The sequence below is a fragment of the Penicillium odoratum genome, assembly GCF_028828045.1.
Source record: "Penicillium odoratum strain IBT 22623 chromosome Unknown utg000005l_segment0_segment0, whole genome shotgun sequence".
NCBI lineage: Eukaryota > Fungi > Ascomycota > Eurotiomycetes > Eurotiales > Aspergillaceae > Penicillium > Penicillium odoratum.
The window spans coordinates 4,048,242-4,064,823 of NW_026643147.1; the positions used below are offsets into that span (position 1 = coordinate 4,048,242).

At 47.4% G+C, this 16,582-nt stretch overlaps 7 protein-coding genes across 7 annotated transcripts; 3 read left to right on the plus strand and 4 right to left on the minus strand.

Moving 5' to 3' along the window:
- Positions 1-1,082: 1,082 nt before the first annotated feature.
- N7520_007058 (uncharacterized protein) lies at positions 1,083-1,400 on the plus strand (the record flags this gene model as incomplete). The annotated part of the gene is made up of 1 exon (XM_057140992.1): positions 1,083-1,400. The coding sequence occupies one exon, from the start codon at positions 1,083-1,085 to the stop codon at positions 1,398-1,400; it is 318 nt and encodes a 105-aa protein (XP_056994998.1).
- A 907-nt stretch (positions 1,401-2,307) lies between these two features.
- Positions 2,308-3,666, plus strand: N7520_007059 (mitochondrial 37S ribosomal protein mS45; the record flags this gene model as incomplete). Its single annotated transcript, XM_057140993.1, has 2 exons — positions 2,308-2,766; positions 2,983-3,666. The coding sequence occupies 2 exons, from the start codon at positions 2,308-2,310 to the stop codon at positions 3,664-3,666; spliced, it is 1,143 nt and encodes a 380-aa protein (XP_056994999.1).
- Positions 3,667-3,967: 301 nt separating this feature from the next.
- Positions 3,968-4,174, minus strand: N7520_007060 (uncharacterized protein; the record flags this gene model as incomplete). Its single annotated transcript, XM_057140994.1, has 1 exon — positions 3,968-4,174. One exon carries the CDS (start codon positions 4,172-4,174, stop codon positions 3,968-3,970), a length of 207 nt encoding a protein of 68 aa, XP_056995000.1.
- Positions 4,175-5,291: 1,117 nt separating this feature from the next.
- N7520_007061 (uncharacterized protein) lies at positions 5,292-6,759 on the minus strand (the record flags this gene model as incomplete). Its single annotated transcript, XM_057140995.1, has 4 exons — positions 5,292-5,414; positions 5,501-5,689; positions 5,755-6,257; positions 6,342-6,759. 4 exons carry the CDS (start codon positions 6,757-6,759, stop codon positions 5,292-5,294), a joined length of 1,233 nt encoding a protein of 410 aa, XP_056995001.1.
- A 3,726-nt stretch (positions 6,760-10,485) lies between these two features.
- On the plus strand, positions 10,486-11,834 carry N7520_007062 (uncharacterized protein; the record flags this gene model as incomplete). Its single annotated transcript, XM_057140996.1, has 3 exons — positions 10,486-10,647; positions 10,698-11,313; positions 11,356-11,834. The coding sequence occupies 3 exons, from the start codon at positions 10,486-10,488 to the stop codon at positions 11,832-11,834; spliced, it is 1,257 nt and encodes a 418-aa protein (XP_056995002.1).
- A 1,197-nt stretch (positions 11,835-13,031) lies between these two features.
- On the minus strand, positions 13,032-13,961 carry N7520_007063 (class I SAM-dependent methyltransferase; the record flags this gene model as incomplete). The annotated part of the gene is made up of 1 exon (XM_057140997.1): positions 13,032-13,961. One exon carries the CDS (start codon positions 13,959-13,961, stop codon positions 13,032-13,034), a length of 930 nt encoding a protein of 309 aa, XP_056995003.1.
- A 751-nt stretch (positions 13,962-14,712) lies between these two features.
- On the minus strand, positions 14,713-16,200 carry N7520_007064 (NAD(P)/FAD-dependent oxidoreductase; the record flags this gene model as incomplete). The annotated part of the gene is made up of 2 exons (XM_057140998.1): positions 14,713-15,561; positions 15,622-16,200. 2 exons carry the CDS (start codon positions 16,198-16,200, stop codon positions 14,713-14,715), a joined length of 1,428 nt encoding a protein of 475 aa, XP_056995004.1.
- Positions 16,201-16,582: the final 382 nt, after the last annotated feature.

Genomic DNA, 16,582 nt, shown 5'->3' on the forward strand with positions numbered 1-16,582 from the left:
GGTGTCGCCCTGGTACTAAGGGAACTAATTGAAATAGGATCAATGATTACTGTAGAGTTAGCGAGGAATCGAGTTCATACTAAATAGTCATGTCCCGAAGAGTGCTAGTGGTATTTGGCTTCTCAATTCGACAACAGGTACTAACTCCCTTTTAACCTTCCTGTCGACGAAAGAGAAAAATCAAAAGCGGAAAGCGACTACACCACAAAACCATGCCACCAGAGTGCTTACTCCAGGCCGATGACGGTTTCGGCCCTGTCATAGATCTTTGGTGTCGTAAGGGCTTTGATATCACGCTATTGTTCGAACAAGTCATACTTGGCCTTCTTCCTGCGGTCACATTTCTCCTCGTATGTCCACTTCTATTGCGAATCCTGGTTGATACAGATGTGCGAACTCAGCCTCACACAATAAGATTGACAAAGCTGGTAAGAACTTTCACATCCCTTGTCAGTCAAACACGAGGTAACGTCGATTTCACCTCAGATAACTAACTGCCTTGGGTTTCGCCTCAATGGTTTCGCCTCCGTCTCTATGAAGATTAGGGGAAGCTAAAGGAGACAGAGAAGATTTACGAGTGAGCACCAGTAGGTTACGAGAAGGCCTTCGGTCTAGATCACTGTAGGAATGGGCGACTTGCAGAGAGGGCAAACTCCTCGAGCATTGCAAATGTAAAATACTGCCTGACAAAGCCTTTAATATAGAGATAATCACTTTGTTCCGATGCATTCTTTTGGAGTGGGTTCAAAGCAGTTTCTCTACATTCAAGGTAACATACAGTTTAATTACTGATCATGCGGAAAGCATAGTGCCCTCATGAAATTTAGGGGCGGGGTAAATGCAATTTACGGTATGCGACCTAGTAATGGAATACTACATATTATGTACAATAATCTCACGGAAGCCCATGGAATCTCTCAGTAGATCCGTGTGAATCAATGGCCTTTTGCAAGCCTTTCTTTCGCTCAAACAATTTGCGTTGCCGAAACCCCGCCGGCCGAGCGAGTTGACACTCACCCACACTGAATATCTTTCAGTCGGCCTCTGTATTTATCTGCTTGTGGGATATCGCTAGATACGCGATGTCTAACGAGAGAAATGCACAAATTGATGTGGGAAGTCTCTCGCTATCTGGTCTGGGCGCATTCTCGACTGTGCTTACTGCACTCTCTGCGGACGATGTTCAGCCGATGACAATGGTACAACTTCAAAATCTGGGCGCTGCATTTCCCACCAGTGGATTGCTTGCAATTAAGATGCCAGACTATCTTCTAAGGTGCAAAAGTCGGCGTATAGAACGTCTTGGAGTTTCAGTTGGTTGGCGTAGGGGTGACTCTGCCTCCCTTATGGCCCAGTCGGCTAGTGGTCAGGCCGCTGCGCTGTTGGCAGTCTGCTTATAAAATATCTTCGGTGAATTGACAGGAGATATTTTCGATTCGATTTCTTGTCATTTACTGCCCCGATCCTTCTGCATAAGTAGTCCTGAGCTCTTGCGCCGAGCAACAAAAGTTCTTGCCAATAAGCTTACGGTTATAGGGTTGGCACAATTATCGCCAAACAAATATGTCGCATTCATGATGCCTATCAGCAGTTGCAACAGCCAGTGCCTCTCGATTTGCTGAAAAAATTGATGAGATGTGGATTGCCGATTTCCTTGTCAAGGTATCTCGCGCTTTGCGAGAAGAAAATGGCGTCGTTCGGGTCCGAGGATCCTATGGGATTGGATACATCTTGACCCTCATAACCACTCTATTTGCGGACGACTGTATCGTTACAGTCGAAGATTGCATTATACACCGCGGGAAGCGCTCCTCTTCTATTTCGATTATAATTGTCAATTCGTGTACGCGTCACTCTCGAAGTCCACTTCATGGGGAAGATAGAGTGGAGCATTCTTGCTCACAAGCTTTCAAAGTATTCAAATATCTATAGCAAAAGTGTTAGTCAGGATTCATTCCAGTTTATTTTCGGCAGAGCTTCATTAACATTTTTGCAGAATTCTCAAGGTAAATGAATCCACAAGGGGAAGTTAAGTTAGTCTTGAAATGCTGCATCGAATCTCGGCGATATCAACTGGCGAGCGGATACTGGGGGAAGCTAAGCACGTGACACACCACGCCAACTTCCTCGCCGAAAAAGTTTCTTTCCCTGCCACAAACATAAACCCCCAACATCCGCAACCCCCCATCCCACCCAATTGCAGCACTAGGTCGTTGACCGCTGCTTTTGTGGACTATTACTCCCATCCTCTCCTAAAGCATTGATTTATTTGGCTTGATAATACACAGGGCAGAGGCCCCTCCCAAGATGGCGCCCCGGATACAGACCCGCGTATCCAACGCACTTCTCCCCTATCTCACTTCCTCCTCCTCATCCTCCTCCTCTATCCCTTCACTATGCTCTTCATCACAATCTCTTTCCCGCCAATTCTCGGCTACAGCCGCTCCCCAGACCAAGCTTCGTCGACAAATGTTCGAGTGGCTTAACACCCAAGGAGCCGCGTTGAAATACCACATTCCTGGTGAAACAAATTATTTGAAAGATGCACGAGATGCTGATCTTACTGATACAAACCGCCCATTCCCGAATAACCGCAATTTCATTAGCGAAAGTGTCCTCAGTGAGGAGCTTCGCAATGAGGTTTATGTGCGGGTCGTCGAGAAGAAGAAGAGTCTGCGCGCCGTCAGTGTCGAGCTTGGTATCGATATGAAGCGGATCGCCGCGGTTGTTCGTTTGGTGGAGCTGGAGCGAAGACAACGGTCACAGGTAAGCTTTTATCTCCCTCCTGTCCACAAAGCCCTTTGCTTCGTTTTGAAGTCCCCTCCCCGACGCATATGATGAGTCAAGAAAAAAATCGATTAGTCTTGAAGACACAAGCTTTGCTTGACTGGTTAGAAATTTCCTTTAGACTGAATTGCTGTCATCTTTTTATTGAAATTGTTCATTTGTTTGTCGACGGTTGCTAATATCATCTTCAATCAGGGTAAACCCATGGCTTTGCCATATGCCCGGGCAGTCCACGAAATGATTCCGGTCACTCCTCTTGCCGACAAGGGTGAGCGTCCGAACTACCACGAGCCCATTAACGACCTTCCTGTCCATCCTTCCACTGGCGCACAAATCTTCTACCCTGTCCCTGAATCCCGCTCGTTTACTCGAGTTGATGCTGGTCGCGTATTCTCTGGAGCCCCGGCGATGGAGAACGAGCGTAAGGCAAAGATCTCCCACCCGTCGGATATTATTGACGAGGTGATGGAAAACCCCGGCTCAATTGAGTGGGTTGGAAAGGGCGCAAACGCCCGCCAAGTCCTCCAGCCTGCGGATGTGCGAATTCCGCACCCGCAACTGGTTCAACTGGAGCGTGACCGCATGGCCAACCCTAATGAACGCCGTATGGTCGCTGACCGTCACACACAGCGCCTTCAACGCCAGGAGGAGGCCGAGAAGAAGCGTCGGGACCGTGCTAAGGAACGTCGTGAGAAGAGTGTCACCCACGTCGAGCCTGTCGGTGGACGCTTTGACTACCGTATCCAGGATGCAGTCTTCACTAAGGAGACTGTTGGCGTTGATGGCCGTGCTCCCTGGGCCCCTGGTCGTCGCTACGGTGTGCCTACCAATGACCGCACTCGTGGTACCGTTAAGATTCCGACTCGTGTGGAAGCTTAAGTTTCCCATGAATGATTTGTATAACTCTTTGTGTCTTTCAGCGTTTGTGACTCCCGGTTGATGATTTGTGTCTCCCCGGGAAGAACTTGTACTTATACTGTATGGCGATGTTACCATTTACCCCTGTATCTATACCTATGGATCCGATTCTTTCCGATCAGCATACCAAGTGCTTTATCATTTTCTACCTTTGATGTCCAGTAATTTGTCATATTCGTAAAGATGCAATGAACCGACCCCGATGATTTACTGAACAAGCTCGAAACCATTCATCATCCAAGTTTGTTGGCAAACCCATCAACTATCGAACTTCCCCAACAGACCGACACCGACCCCGCCCTTTCCGCACCCCAACCCACGCCTCAACAGCATCAGCTTCGGTATCTCCACCAGCTGGTTCATTTGAAAAGAAACCCAAAATCGATGCGAACAGTTTCTGTCGCCATGTTGCATCCCCGGCGGCGTTCTTATTGATGTGATCAAGAGCTGGGGGTGACGCGGACTGCATAATTATGGTCGAGGTAGGATTTGGAGATGATTCCGTGGATACCATAGGCATGGATATAATGACAAGATTATGACTGCTTCGCCTCTACCGTCTATTCTCAGTTATTCTGTCAGCAAGGTATGTAGAAGTAGGTAGAAGCAGAAGCAGACTCGGAAATAGCCCCCAGTAAACCAGCAGGTACAAGGTCACGAACTCAAGCTTATAGCTATTGACTTTGGAAGCAATCAATAGTGAAGGCAAAGATACCAGTGAATATACCCGTTCAAACTCACCTAATGAAACAAATCGTTTCAATTAAAAAAATCGGTAATTAATAGACTTGGTTACCAAAGTTCGAAGAGAACCCCAAAGAGGGTTTGAAGGAGGGACCTTGACACATGAAATAGGAAAAACCCAGCCAAATGTACAATGAATGTACGACAAACATGCATGTGCATATGGATCTCAAATACCCTGCTTAAGATACGCTATGAATCCCGTGCACCCAGGCCTAGACCATGGATCGACAGTTGTGCTACATGTGCTACATGTGATCTCAGGAGTGCAGATCTTCATACTGATCAGATCGGCGGATCCTCGTAGTGTGGACATGCAACTAGATAAATGGGGTTGTGGCTGCATTACTGCTCCGCCGATACGCGCCATTGCTGCCCGAGGTGGTACAGTACTGTGACTAGAATCACATGGGTATCGGTGAGCTCGGCTGACACTGCATGTAATAATCATGGGCCATGACGATGTACAACGGATCTGGGTGAGGTTTGTGCTTGTCTTTAGGTATGAGCCTGAGTCTAGAGTTCGATTCCAATTTGGAATCTATTTCATTTCGTATGTATATTTGGTGGCAATTTAATACATTATAGGGACATGTGAATTAGTGTTGGGAAAGCTTGAGACTGCAGAAGCGTGACTTAATAAGCGGTTTGCTGTGAGTAAGTACTTCATGATGAAATCGACGTACTCCTGGGATCGGGCAATGGGTGAATTGTCAAAGGATTTACTCAATAGCATAACGACCTTGGTCCCGTTGGCTGTTTGAGTGCCCACTGCGCCAGCTTGCCATTGCTGTAATAAGAATCACCCTGATTGGGGTTAAGTGTCTTGGCGAAGTTGGCTCTCAGTACGAGGAGATCTGCTCCTGGATCTCGAAATCGATCGCAGTGAACGGGAATGTGTCTGCGTTGGTGTACCGGGCGTTGAGCGGATACATGATCTCCGACTGGTGGAAAGCCCCCTGGTTCTGACCTGGGGGAGCGTGAGTCCAGTAGTAGGTGTAGAGGAGGCGGCCTTGTACCACTCCGTGCCGTAGGCCCATGAAGCAATGACCGACATGTCACGGGCGGCGGCGTTCCAGGCGTGGTCAGCGAGGGTCTGGTTGTCTTGTGCGCTGTAGAGCTTGAAGTAGCGCGTTGAAAGGCCGCCGTACTTGAGGGTACAGTATTTCTTGTATTCTTCTAATGTGTATGAGGTGGAGGGGGAGGCGCCGGACTCGTCTTTGGTGTTGCCGGGACTCGTCTTTGGTGTTGCCGGTTATGACGGGAGCATCGTTGGCGGGACCTTTTTACAGGGACTCGATGTACATCTCGGGAAGGACGTAGTCGTCTAGCGCTGGCTTGAAGATCAATGGGTACCCTGCGGAGAGAGCGGTTATCTATGAGATCCAAGTGCCATTGACACGGTCCTGGGAACCATTCAGAAGGTCCTTCCATTGACTTCTCGCGCATCTCAGCAATGATGGATACATTATGGAAAGGATTATAGTTCTGTCCATGGAAGAGCGCAGCGGACATGTTGCTATAAGAGGTGGCAAGACCCGCCAGCATGGGATCGCGGGGCCAGCGGATACCAGATTCGGAGATTCCACCGTGAAAGTAGGCCTTGAATAGAGGACTGTCGACGGCGTGGTAAACCTGTGAAGAGCCGAAGGACTGACCAGCAATAGTGACGGGGTTGGGTTCACCACCGAAGTTGGCGATATTCTTCTTGATCCACTTGGGAGCCTCCAGCTGGTCGAGAATACCGTAGTTACCTGAGGTGTTATGACCAGTGGCCCTCAGGCCCTCGGCGTTGAGTTCAGGATGGGCTAATAGCCGAAAGCATCGTCACGGAACTTGGGCGGTTGAAGGTGATCAGGATTACATCCTTCAAGGCAAAACCACCACCTTACCACCAAGCATCGTTACTAGTCTCATCAGAACCTTGACTCCAGGGCATAACAGGGAGCTTAGCATCCGCGCTACCAGCATTGGTGCAAAGGTTGAGGTTGAGGCAGTCCTCGCTGATATTGGCTGTACCCTTGCTAGGGCACGGATGACCCAAGGAAGTAGCATCGATCGTCTCGTTCCACGACTCGCGGGGCTGCGGAGGTTTCCCACGGTTCTGGTTGCAGCAAAGGGAATACCCAGAAATCCCATGATGTTGGACTCGGAGCGGTTGAAGTACGTCTCGAGAGTTGACTCGTTGAAGTACTTGTAACCCTTGACAGGACCCAGGGAAGTCTCGATAACCTTGTCCCAAAGTTGGGGCTCGGTGACAGCAGCGCCAAGGAACAGGGCAGCAAGTCCTTTGTTCGCGAAGGATGTCATTCCAACCACTCAAAAGATGGGATTGGAACATAAGGATATTGAAAAGGATGAGCGAAGTCAATTGATCGACGATCTTGGGATTTGTATATGCTCAACGTTTGGATTCTACATTATCGCCACGAGACGTGTCGCACCATCACATATAGGTGATACTCACCAAGATGAAGAACCTCTCCGTTCTCAGGTAAAGAGCCAACCGACAATCTGTCGGTTGAGGCTTGCTTGAATTAACTCCGAATGTGGGAGCAGCCTGCAGGCCAAGGCCGAAGCATGGGTTGGATGACAATAGCAGTACATTGATTCAACTCGTCGTGGGTGAGCCTTTCTTCATAGATAAATAGACAAGCCCAGTGTCAGATAAAATCAGGTCAATCGTTGTCGCTTTGATGCTCGGCTTGTCATCAATATAAAATATTTGAAGCCAATTGAATTGTCGAAGCTGCACAGCGACAGAAGTTGAAAAACTCAAATGGCCTGCAAGGAAGCGGCGGTAGCATGAAGATCAGGTACTAATTAGTACCGAGCCTGCACGGTATCAATGAAGCCGAGTGTCGATAAAGGCATGGTGTGAGGAGTGTATATACAAAGAGCTCTAAGCTTTAGTGGCTGGCTGTCGGCTTAATATTCCACATTGAGAGAAGCCAGCCTAACCCCGAGAATCCATCAGACCATGGACTCACGTACGCCACAGGCACAAGCACAACCCAGACCATGGAGTGTGCTTCGGACTCTCCGTTTTCTCTCCGAAGAATGCCCGTTGGAGTGTTGGGTCACCTGACCCTCTCCGTTTGCTCCAGCGCCTACTCTCTCTCTCTCTCTCTCCTCCTCCATCCCTCTCAAAATACAGATCTTGTCCGTTTCTTCTGTTTACACGAATCCATGTAGCACCTTTCTTCCCCTGGGCGACAGCAGGATTCAACTTTGGACAGTAGCATCCTATATGTACTTGAAATTAGCCAGGATAGGAAACGAAGACTAATTGCCACTACTCCGTCTAGTACATTTGGACGTTCCTAAGTTATAATTCCACCCAGCCACTGGTGATAACACTGAGCCCCATGCACAAATGCGCAATTATACTATAATACGCCACTTCTCGTGCAGTTGAAAATCCACATTCATTAATTCGCCGACGGCGTCATCCGGGGCAATTCCAGTACAGTCAAAGGGCATAGAGTTTGACTACATATTGTACGTCGTGCAAAGTAGTGGGTTATATGTACCTAGAGACTATGGCCATCTTCCTTGTGTTAAATTTGGAAGCCTCTGCCTCTTTTGCGTCATATAGATTCATGGGTAGAGCTACCCACCAATGAACATGTATTCAGATGTTCTTTCTTTGGATAACGAATAACAACGGTGCCCGATTAGTACAATGAGGTTGTCAACTGGTCGATTTCATACTACGTTCAGAATTGTGTCTAGGGACGCAGAAACGTCTGCTTAAGCCCATGGAAGCAGTAAGGTAGATCCCATGCCATTTCTATTCATCCTTGTCTTTATATCAGCCTACGACTAGCCTAATTTTCTCTTTTCGCACCCATAGATCGAAACAGCACTAGCATTCTCAAGTGGAAAAGTAAATTCTCGCCCAGAAAATATAGATAATACCAGGAGTCAGGATCGGATTTTCCGGAATGGGGTCCATGATTTGCCATACCTGATTTTGGCCACATCTTCCTGAAGCTAGTTGGATGTTGATGGCGAAACAAAACCTTCAATTATTTGCCGAATGGATACGTATGAGCAGGTTGAGCCCAGCCTGGGCCTTTACAGAAATATCTTGAGTGGGTAAAATGCCATTCCCCTTTAAAAGCCCCATGATCTCGGCAAATAGGTAATGTCCTTTACATAGAGGGAAAATTTTTGGGTGATCTAGTGGCGGAAGTATTTCTGCAGCATCCCGTAATTGTTATGGAGCTTAGTGCTTCGTAGCTTCTGTGGAGATCTAACGCCCAATCTAGCGGGGCTATTGACGATAATTATAAATGGCGTCTAAGATTTTCGTTGTCTTCTGTGCCAAAATCTCAATGGAATTGAGAAGGATGATTGGCTTAATCGTTTGGAAATATGGATCTGTACACGTACTTTTTACGATTCACATTCTTCAGTCCGCCATCTTAGCGCAGACGCCAGGCTCCCCTTTCTATCCACCTGCATTGTACTCCGTAGCTGCCGCTTTTCTCGAAATTTTACCTTGTACTCCACTTCAACTGGATAGATTATTCACTGCCGAATGTGCAAAGAATACTCATCCAGGATTCTCGATCGTTTGCTTGTTACTGTTTGCGACCGGGCCATGATGCAGATTCCCAAAGTTCACTTTGAATGCGAGTGCTATACATTAAGGTTGACAGCCACTACAGCCACTTTTAATAAATATCTTGGCTCGTATACACCTCCTGTATCCGGTGGAGTGGATAACCTCTCAGTAACACGACTCCAGAGCCGACGCCGGAGAGTCTAGGCCTAGCTCCGTGAATAAGATAATTACGATTGACGTTGCAGTTGACCAACTCCACTCCATGTGCCAAAAGTGGATTGATGAATGAAATGAGTTTTTTTCAGGGGTCTGTGGGCCCCTTAATCTTGAGTGATCACTTGGAACGAACTTAGGATTTCCTTCCCAAGGATAAATTTAGCGTTGTATGAACTTTTCTATGATTTCTAGGGGTTCGGGAAACTACCGAGGCAGTATGAAGAAGCCAAGTCATTTGAATACAGTTTCGTCAAGTTTTAGCGACGAACACAAGTGGCTTTTAGGAGGGCGCACTAGATCGCACTAAGATGACAAGTTTGGGTAGTTGAGACACTGGCTTCTGAATTCAAGCGCTTACACCTGGCAAAAACAGTGCAATTTCCCAAATAGGGAGTTTTTGCGGAGTTTCTCAGACCCCTATTTTCTTCAACGCATGTGAAGTTAAGTGGAGATCCAACGGTCCAGTTCGGCTGTAGGGCTAGGGCAAGCCACATCCTAAACTGCAGTGTTCTTGCAAGGTATTCTTGTTTCATATAGATTAACATAGACTCAAGTGTTTGGGTCGTAAGTAGATCAATTCTAGGAATATAAAAAGAAACCTTATCTTAGTACACAAAGACCATTGTTTATCTCTAAAAGTAAAAGGAAAAAGTATCCACAAAGGATAGACATGGCAAATTTCCTACTTTTAAGAAACTCCACATGGACTCCATGAAGGCAACATTCTACCAATAGAATTTAGGGTTGCAGCCAAGTTTTCACTATTTCACTAATCGCTTCCCAGGCGTAAAATGGCGGCGGTGACCAATTTGGGGTGATTGACCCGGATCCACATCCGACTACAGACTACGACAGGCCGTTTGCTTATTGTTAGTAAAATCATTTTTTCGATATGGATCTGGACTTCTATATGGAGTACTCCGTAGTTCCTGTCAAGATCCCTGTTGCCAATTATACCTGATGAGTCGCCAGTTCTCACCCCCCCCTGACTGAATATCTCCCGGCTTGCATTTCCGACCGTTATTCATCCCAACGCTACTATGCCGATCCCTTTTCGCCATTTTACCGGTGGACCGGTTTAGCCAAGCCGTTACTACGCTAGAGCCGCCCCTGAAGACGCGGGTCACCTTGATCCCCGGTTTCCGCTTTTCCAGAGTTTGCGGCTATCCGAGTATGTCAAATCTTGTTTAAAAGATCCCTTGCCCCACAAATTTCTGCATGTATCCCTGTCACTTCTCACTGACAGCATGGCCGAAGTGACAGATGAACACAACCGGAAGTTGGGCGTGCAGGTGGTGGCCGCCGTCTTCATGCCCATCGCTACCATCGCGGTCATGCTGCGCTGCTATGTGCGGGCCCGGATCGTTAGGGCCTTTGGTCTCGACGATGCAGCAATGGTTGTTGCAGCGGTAGGTGTCTCTTCTAATCGTTTTAGTCGAACAAAAGCTAACCCATATAGGTGTTCTATATCATGTTCTGTGCTTGTGAGATCGGAGGTACTCGGTATGGTACTGGATACCTTTTCGAACACCTGAGCGGAGACGATGCTGCCACAGCTATGGAATATTGGTGGTTCTGCGAAGTTGCTTATTGTTTCGCCTCGATTGGATGCAAAATTTCTGTTTGCATTTTCCTCATGCGGATCACTGTCAAGCGGAGTCACATCTGGACTCTCTACATCGTTATGACTCTCACAGTTCTTTGCGGGTTGATTTTCTTCTTTGTGATGCTTCTACAATGCAAGCCGGTGTCATACTTTTGGAACCGCGTTAAAGAGGACCCTAGCATTGAGGGCCACTGCATCGATATCAACATCGTCATTATCATGACATACATTTATAGTGTGTTCGCCGCAATGTGTGATTTCACCGTTGGTATCTTGCCAATCTTCCTCGTGCGCAAGTTGCATATGAAAAAGAATGCCAAATTGGCCGTCATCGGAATTCTCAGTATGGCTTGCATGTATGTGACCCTCTCCACAACCCTGCGCAAAATGCTAACGGAACGCAGTGCCTCGTCAGCAGTTATCGTCCGTCTCCCATTCGTGAAGACATTCGGAGAACCTAACTTCCTTTGTACGTTCCATTACCTCCTCCTCCCCTGTACAAACTAACCAGACCCAGACTCCACCTACCAAATCGCCATCTGGTCCAACACCGAAGCCGGCCTCGGAATCACAGCAGGCAGTCTCGCAACTCTCCGTCCTCTCCTTCGCCACTGGCTCGGGTCCCGCTCCGAAAACTACCCCTCATCCGGATTCCCCCAAGCATCAGGCTCCCGCCGTATCGGTGGCAACGGACAACGCGCGGTACCATTAGGATCCATGGACGCATCACACAGAAGCGAGCTCCGGCCCGACAAATTGGCGGTCCTGGTGACAAATATTGAGAGTCAGGGAGGAATGGGAAGCACATGGACAAGGGCCTCGAGCCAGAATAGCAGTGAGGAAGCATTGACTGTTGAGCCCTCGCCACGTCTTCCCCGTGGAGGAAAGATGGAGGTCGGCATTCATCACACGTTTGAGGTTACGCAGACCACGGAGGGAGATTATTCTGAGGGTTCACATCGAGATACCAGCGTGTTGGAGCAGGTATGATCTGCCCATGGCATACGTGGATGTAAATATAACACTCTAGATTTATGACTTTATGATCTAATAAAAGATTAATTTTGTACCTCTCCAGAATCAACGCATCAAATTCGATCAATGCACACTCGACATCATAAATTAGAAGCAATCTCTGGAAATTTAGGTAGCCGCTGCATGGAAGCCAATATAAATACAATAATACACCAAAGCGCTGTCGATGACATGTATATGCATTCAAATCCATCTATGCATACTTGATAATTAGCGAGACTCGATCTCAAATTATTGATCATTGACAATATGCAAGCGAACAAACATGCCCATGCGGGGAAACTCTACAAGCTTGTCTTTGGGAAACACAGGGAGGGAATTGCACATACATTCTAGTCCAAAAATCCAGGTTCATTACTTCATAGCACGCCAAGGTTGACCCTTTGGACGACATTTTTCTTGAAGATTGAGCACATTTCGATATCGTACATCCCTCATATACTGTCTCTGCTCGACTGACATTTCCAGCTGGGACTCATCGTCGGAAAATCCGTTCGTGGCAATGTAGTGGAGCGAGTAAGCACATAAAGTGGCAACGGCACAGCCGACTATGATAGCAAGCACATAAAGGCTATACGAGGTCATTTCTTAGAAATCAGCATTAGAATGAAAGGCTTCTAATTGCATATGTATGTGGAAAATATCTCACTGAAATGAGGTGGTACGGTAACGTGATACTTCGTAGTATATTGATTATTGTGGTCTGCTGAGTATAGCTCGACAAAATCCAGAGATTCAAGCATTCTTTATATGAATTGACTTGAAAGGTGTCCATCTAATTGTGCGTATGTTGTCTCAGCGCCAAGAGATCTGACTGCTCTTTCTGGATGTGCTCTCCAAATCACATTTATGGTGTATGCAAGCCCAAATTGTTAGTCTAAAAAAAGTAAATATGACGTCAATAACCCGAGCCGGCCAATGAGCGGGCGATATTGGAACAGCGCTAGAGGATTTGTGGTCTTTGATTGGCTAAAATTGGGACAGTAGTTCATTAACAATCTAGGACCTAAATGGGAACTAAAATTGTCAACTCAAAGGAGGGGTGATAAGCGAACGCTTTGAATAAGGACAGCCAGACAAGGTTCATTGATTTTTCCTCAGTACATTCGAATTACTGGATAAAATCTAAAACGTGCATAGGTAAGTACTTATCTACGAGGATCGCTTCTTAACAACCAAGACTACAGCCTGCATAGACCCCTTGATAATCTCCTTCCCCTTCTCCACCCCCGCCTCATGCAATAACCGCTCGATAGTCCGCCGATAGATCTTCACAATATCATCCTCCGTCCCGACGGTATCGGGATAAGCCTCCCGCCACCGAACAACAGGACTCATAGTCTGAAATACCTTCTCCATGACATCCAAGCTCACCTCAGGCTGATGGGCAAGGAAATTCTCCGTACCCCACTCCTTTCGAATAAACGCCTTCTCATCAAACTCCGTCACAGGATGATCCAAATTCCAAGGCAAAGGAAGATCAAGATACCGATTCCTCGTCAGGAAGTTTCCTGGGGCCATAAACGGCTTCAGTAACGTCTCTTCCAGCTCATCCATAGCAGAATTGATCGCATCCGCATTTGGAACTGAAGGATCAATGCCCGTCTTGCCAGTAGTCCACATTATGACACTGCCGCCAGGCTTGAGGACGCGGGCAGCCGTGGACCAGAATTGGCTCATATCAAACCAGTGCGCTGCATTGGCGGCCGTTATGAGATCGACACTTCCATCCTGGATGGGGCTTGGGAGACTAGTGCCTAGGAGTTCGGCTGTGGATACCTCGAAGCGGATTGGCTCCGAAGTCGCTGTCGTGCCTGCTAAGGAGCGGGCGGTTGCTACCATTCCTTCGGATGGATCGAGACCGATCGCATGGGCGAAGTGTGGACTAAGAGCTCGAGCGGCATTTCCGGGGCCACTTCCTACATCGAGAAGGGTGTCGAATTGGCCGCCGGTCGAGGCATGGATGTCGGTGACATATTGGTAGAATTTGGGATGGTAGTCAGGACGGCCTTGAGAGTAGGCTTTTCCTTGTTCTTTATTGTAGGCGCTGAATGTCTTTTCGGTGGGCGTGTTTTGTGACATGATGACTCACGCCTTGTTCTGCTGAGGTTGTCAGTTTTAGCGGATGATGATTTTACCGATGAAGACAGGGGATGACTTACATTTGACCGTTACTAGGTCTTTGATCGTTATGGAAAATGAGTGGTATTGGAATTCGCAGGGAACTGTGTTGATGTCTTGGTTGAAGCATGCGCGGCACGCAACTCAACCGAATCAAGCATTGCGGCTAATTCCGCCAACGGTCTGACCTTGCGGGGTTCGGGTTTAATACTCCCCAAGCCCGAGTGTAGGCAATAATACTGTAGTCGATCTAGCCGATTGAAAATTTATAGTTGACGCTCATTCTTATTTACTCTGATGCCTACTAGATTTCACAAGCAGCGCTAGTCCTGATCGTCGCCTGAAGCAGGAAAAATAAAAACCAGTGTTACTGATGGAAACGATGAGAATTCTCACTAGACTCGGACAATTCTATCTATATTAAACTCTGCGTAGCTAAATCGCGCGGAATCGAAGGTTCAGTTTTATACACAGAGAAAACCTGGTGATTCTTTCAGTAAAAAATTACCAAGATAAGATAAATGCTATTTGATTATGATCAGCATTCTACCTGGAATCCAAAAATCATATCTACTCCATTCCATAGAGTAAATTCAAAACTTACAGTTAAAACCCCCTCAAACAATGTCTATGGCTCAAATCCAGATGTACTTTCAAGGTTGTTCTTTCGTCATAATTGAAATCTTCATTTGTACATAGTATAATACTCCATCTATGGCTTCGTAGCTGCAGCCTTTCCAGTTCCCAGGATATCACCATCCTCCTCCTTCCCGTTCAACGCACGATCAATACGAAACTGTGTGGTCTGGAACAGCCGAGGCAGACCGGTTTGCTCAAATGGAACATCCTCAGCAATCATCTTGGCCATCCCCTTCGAGGATAACCAAATGACGGGCATACCATGGCCATTGAAACCAGCAAGAATGTACTGATCTGGCTTCCCAGGAACAATACCGATATGCGGGTTGGAATCGTACGAGTATCCCATCACACCAGACCAGATCTTATCGACCTTAGCACCCTCCCATCCATGGTATGTTCGTTGCATATAATCATTGTAGTAGTCCTTTGCAACATCAATTAGAACGCTGTCATCCACATTGTCATACCACTGCTCTTCAGAGTTTCGGAAGACGGCCGCGGCGCCTCCGACAATGATGCTGCCGTCTGAGCGAGGAATCAGGTATGAGAGGGTGTTGTCTTCGGTTCGGTTGATGTATGAATTAGTGAGTAGGGGCGATGCTCTTGATTCGGGAAGAGTGATTCGACAGCAAATTCCTTTGCAGGGGACAATGTTCTTTTTATACTGAGGGAGAATGCCGGACACGTAGGCGTTATTGGCATACACGACCTTGCCTGCATGCATCTTTCCTCGAGAGGTGGTGACAGTGAAACCACCTTGGTCTTGTGGACCTGGCTCCACGGATGTGACTGGTGTATTTGTTTGCAGGTTCACGCCAGCTGTGACGATCAACTGGACGAGATGCATAATAAATTTATACGGCCACATTGTACCGGCTGTGAAGCTTGCACATGCCTTTGCACCCTTGACACCGGATATCTATTTCAAAAATGTCAGCTTGAGAGCAAGAAAATAATATTCCTAGAGGGTCTTTCTTACTCCTTCACTTTGGTCTCCAGTGTAGAAAATGACATCATTCATGTAATCGAACTTCTCGGCCACCATCCGGTCGTAGACCGCCTTGGCTTTCTTCGCAGACTCCTCGTTACACCAGACATCTGTTGAACGAGTCAAAGTGAAATCACAATCGATCTTCTCTTCTCTGATGATTTTCTTCAGGGCTCGCAGATTGGCGATTTCGAACTGAGCGATCTCAGCACCGGCTTGAGGTCCTGCTCGGTCCATATAGGTAGGGATGTGGCCGTAAAGATCAGGTCTGCAGTGACCACCATTCCGACCTGTTGCACCAGAGCAAGCACCCCGAGCCTCTAAGATCGTGACGGACTTTGCATCATAATCTTTCACGAGATGATAGGCAGTACCAACGCCAGCGTACCCGGCACCAATGATCACGATATCACTGTGCTCAGGTAATTGGTCTGTTGATCGATGATCATGAAGCTCATGTTTCTCATTTTGCCAAAATGTTTCCCCAGGAGTGACAGTTGGAAGACATCTCTCCGTTCCTGCCGTGGCAGAGCTGGCGGTGTGGCCGTTCGACAAGTTTATTTGAGTCATAGCTGTGGAAGTGTTTGAAGAAGCAAAGGGTTGAACTTGAGACAATAAAAAGCAATGTGGAAAATGAAGCTTCACTATTTTATAAGCTTGACCGACTTTATCAGATCGTGGTCAGTGCGGTTACCGGCGACCTTATCAATTGTCACCGCCGGACCGGCATATCCCGATTCAGATGTTGATAACAAGCTCTCCAAGACCCACTGATTAACCTCCCCCGCATAATACATACCAGGGGTGCAGGGTCAATGCATTTATCATGTACTGCTTTCTACTTCCTTATCAAATTGCCGGTATAGATCCGGTCGTCTCCACCAACGAGAGCTTGCCAATTGCTAAACTATCCGCGATAGCTGGGCTCCACGATGATTGGTGCCCGACGGGG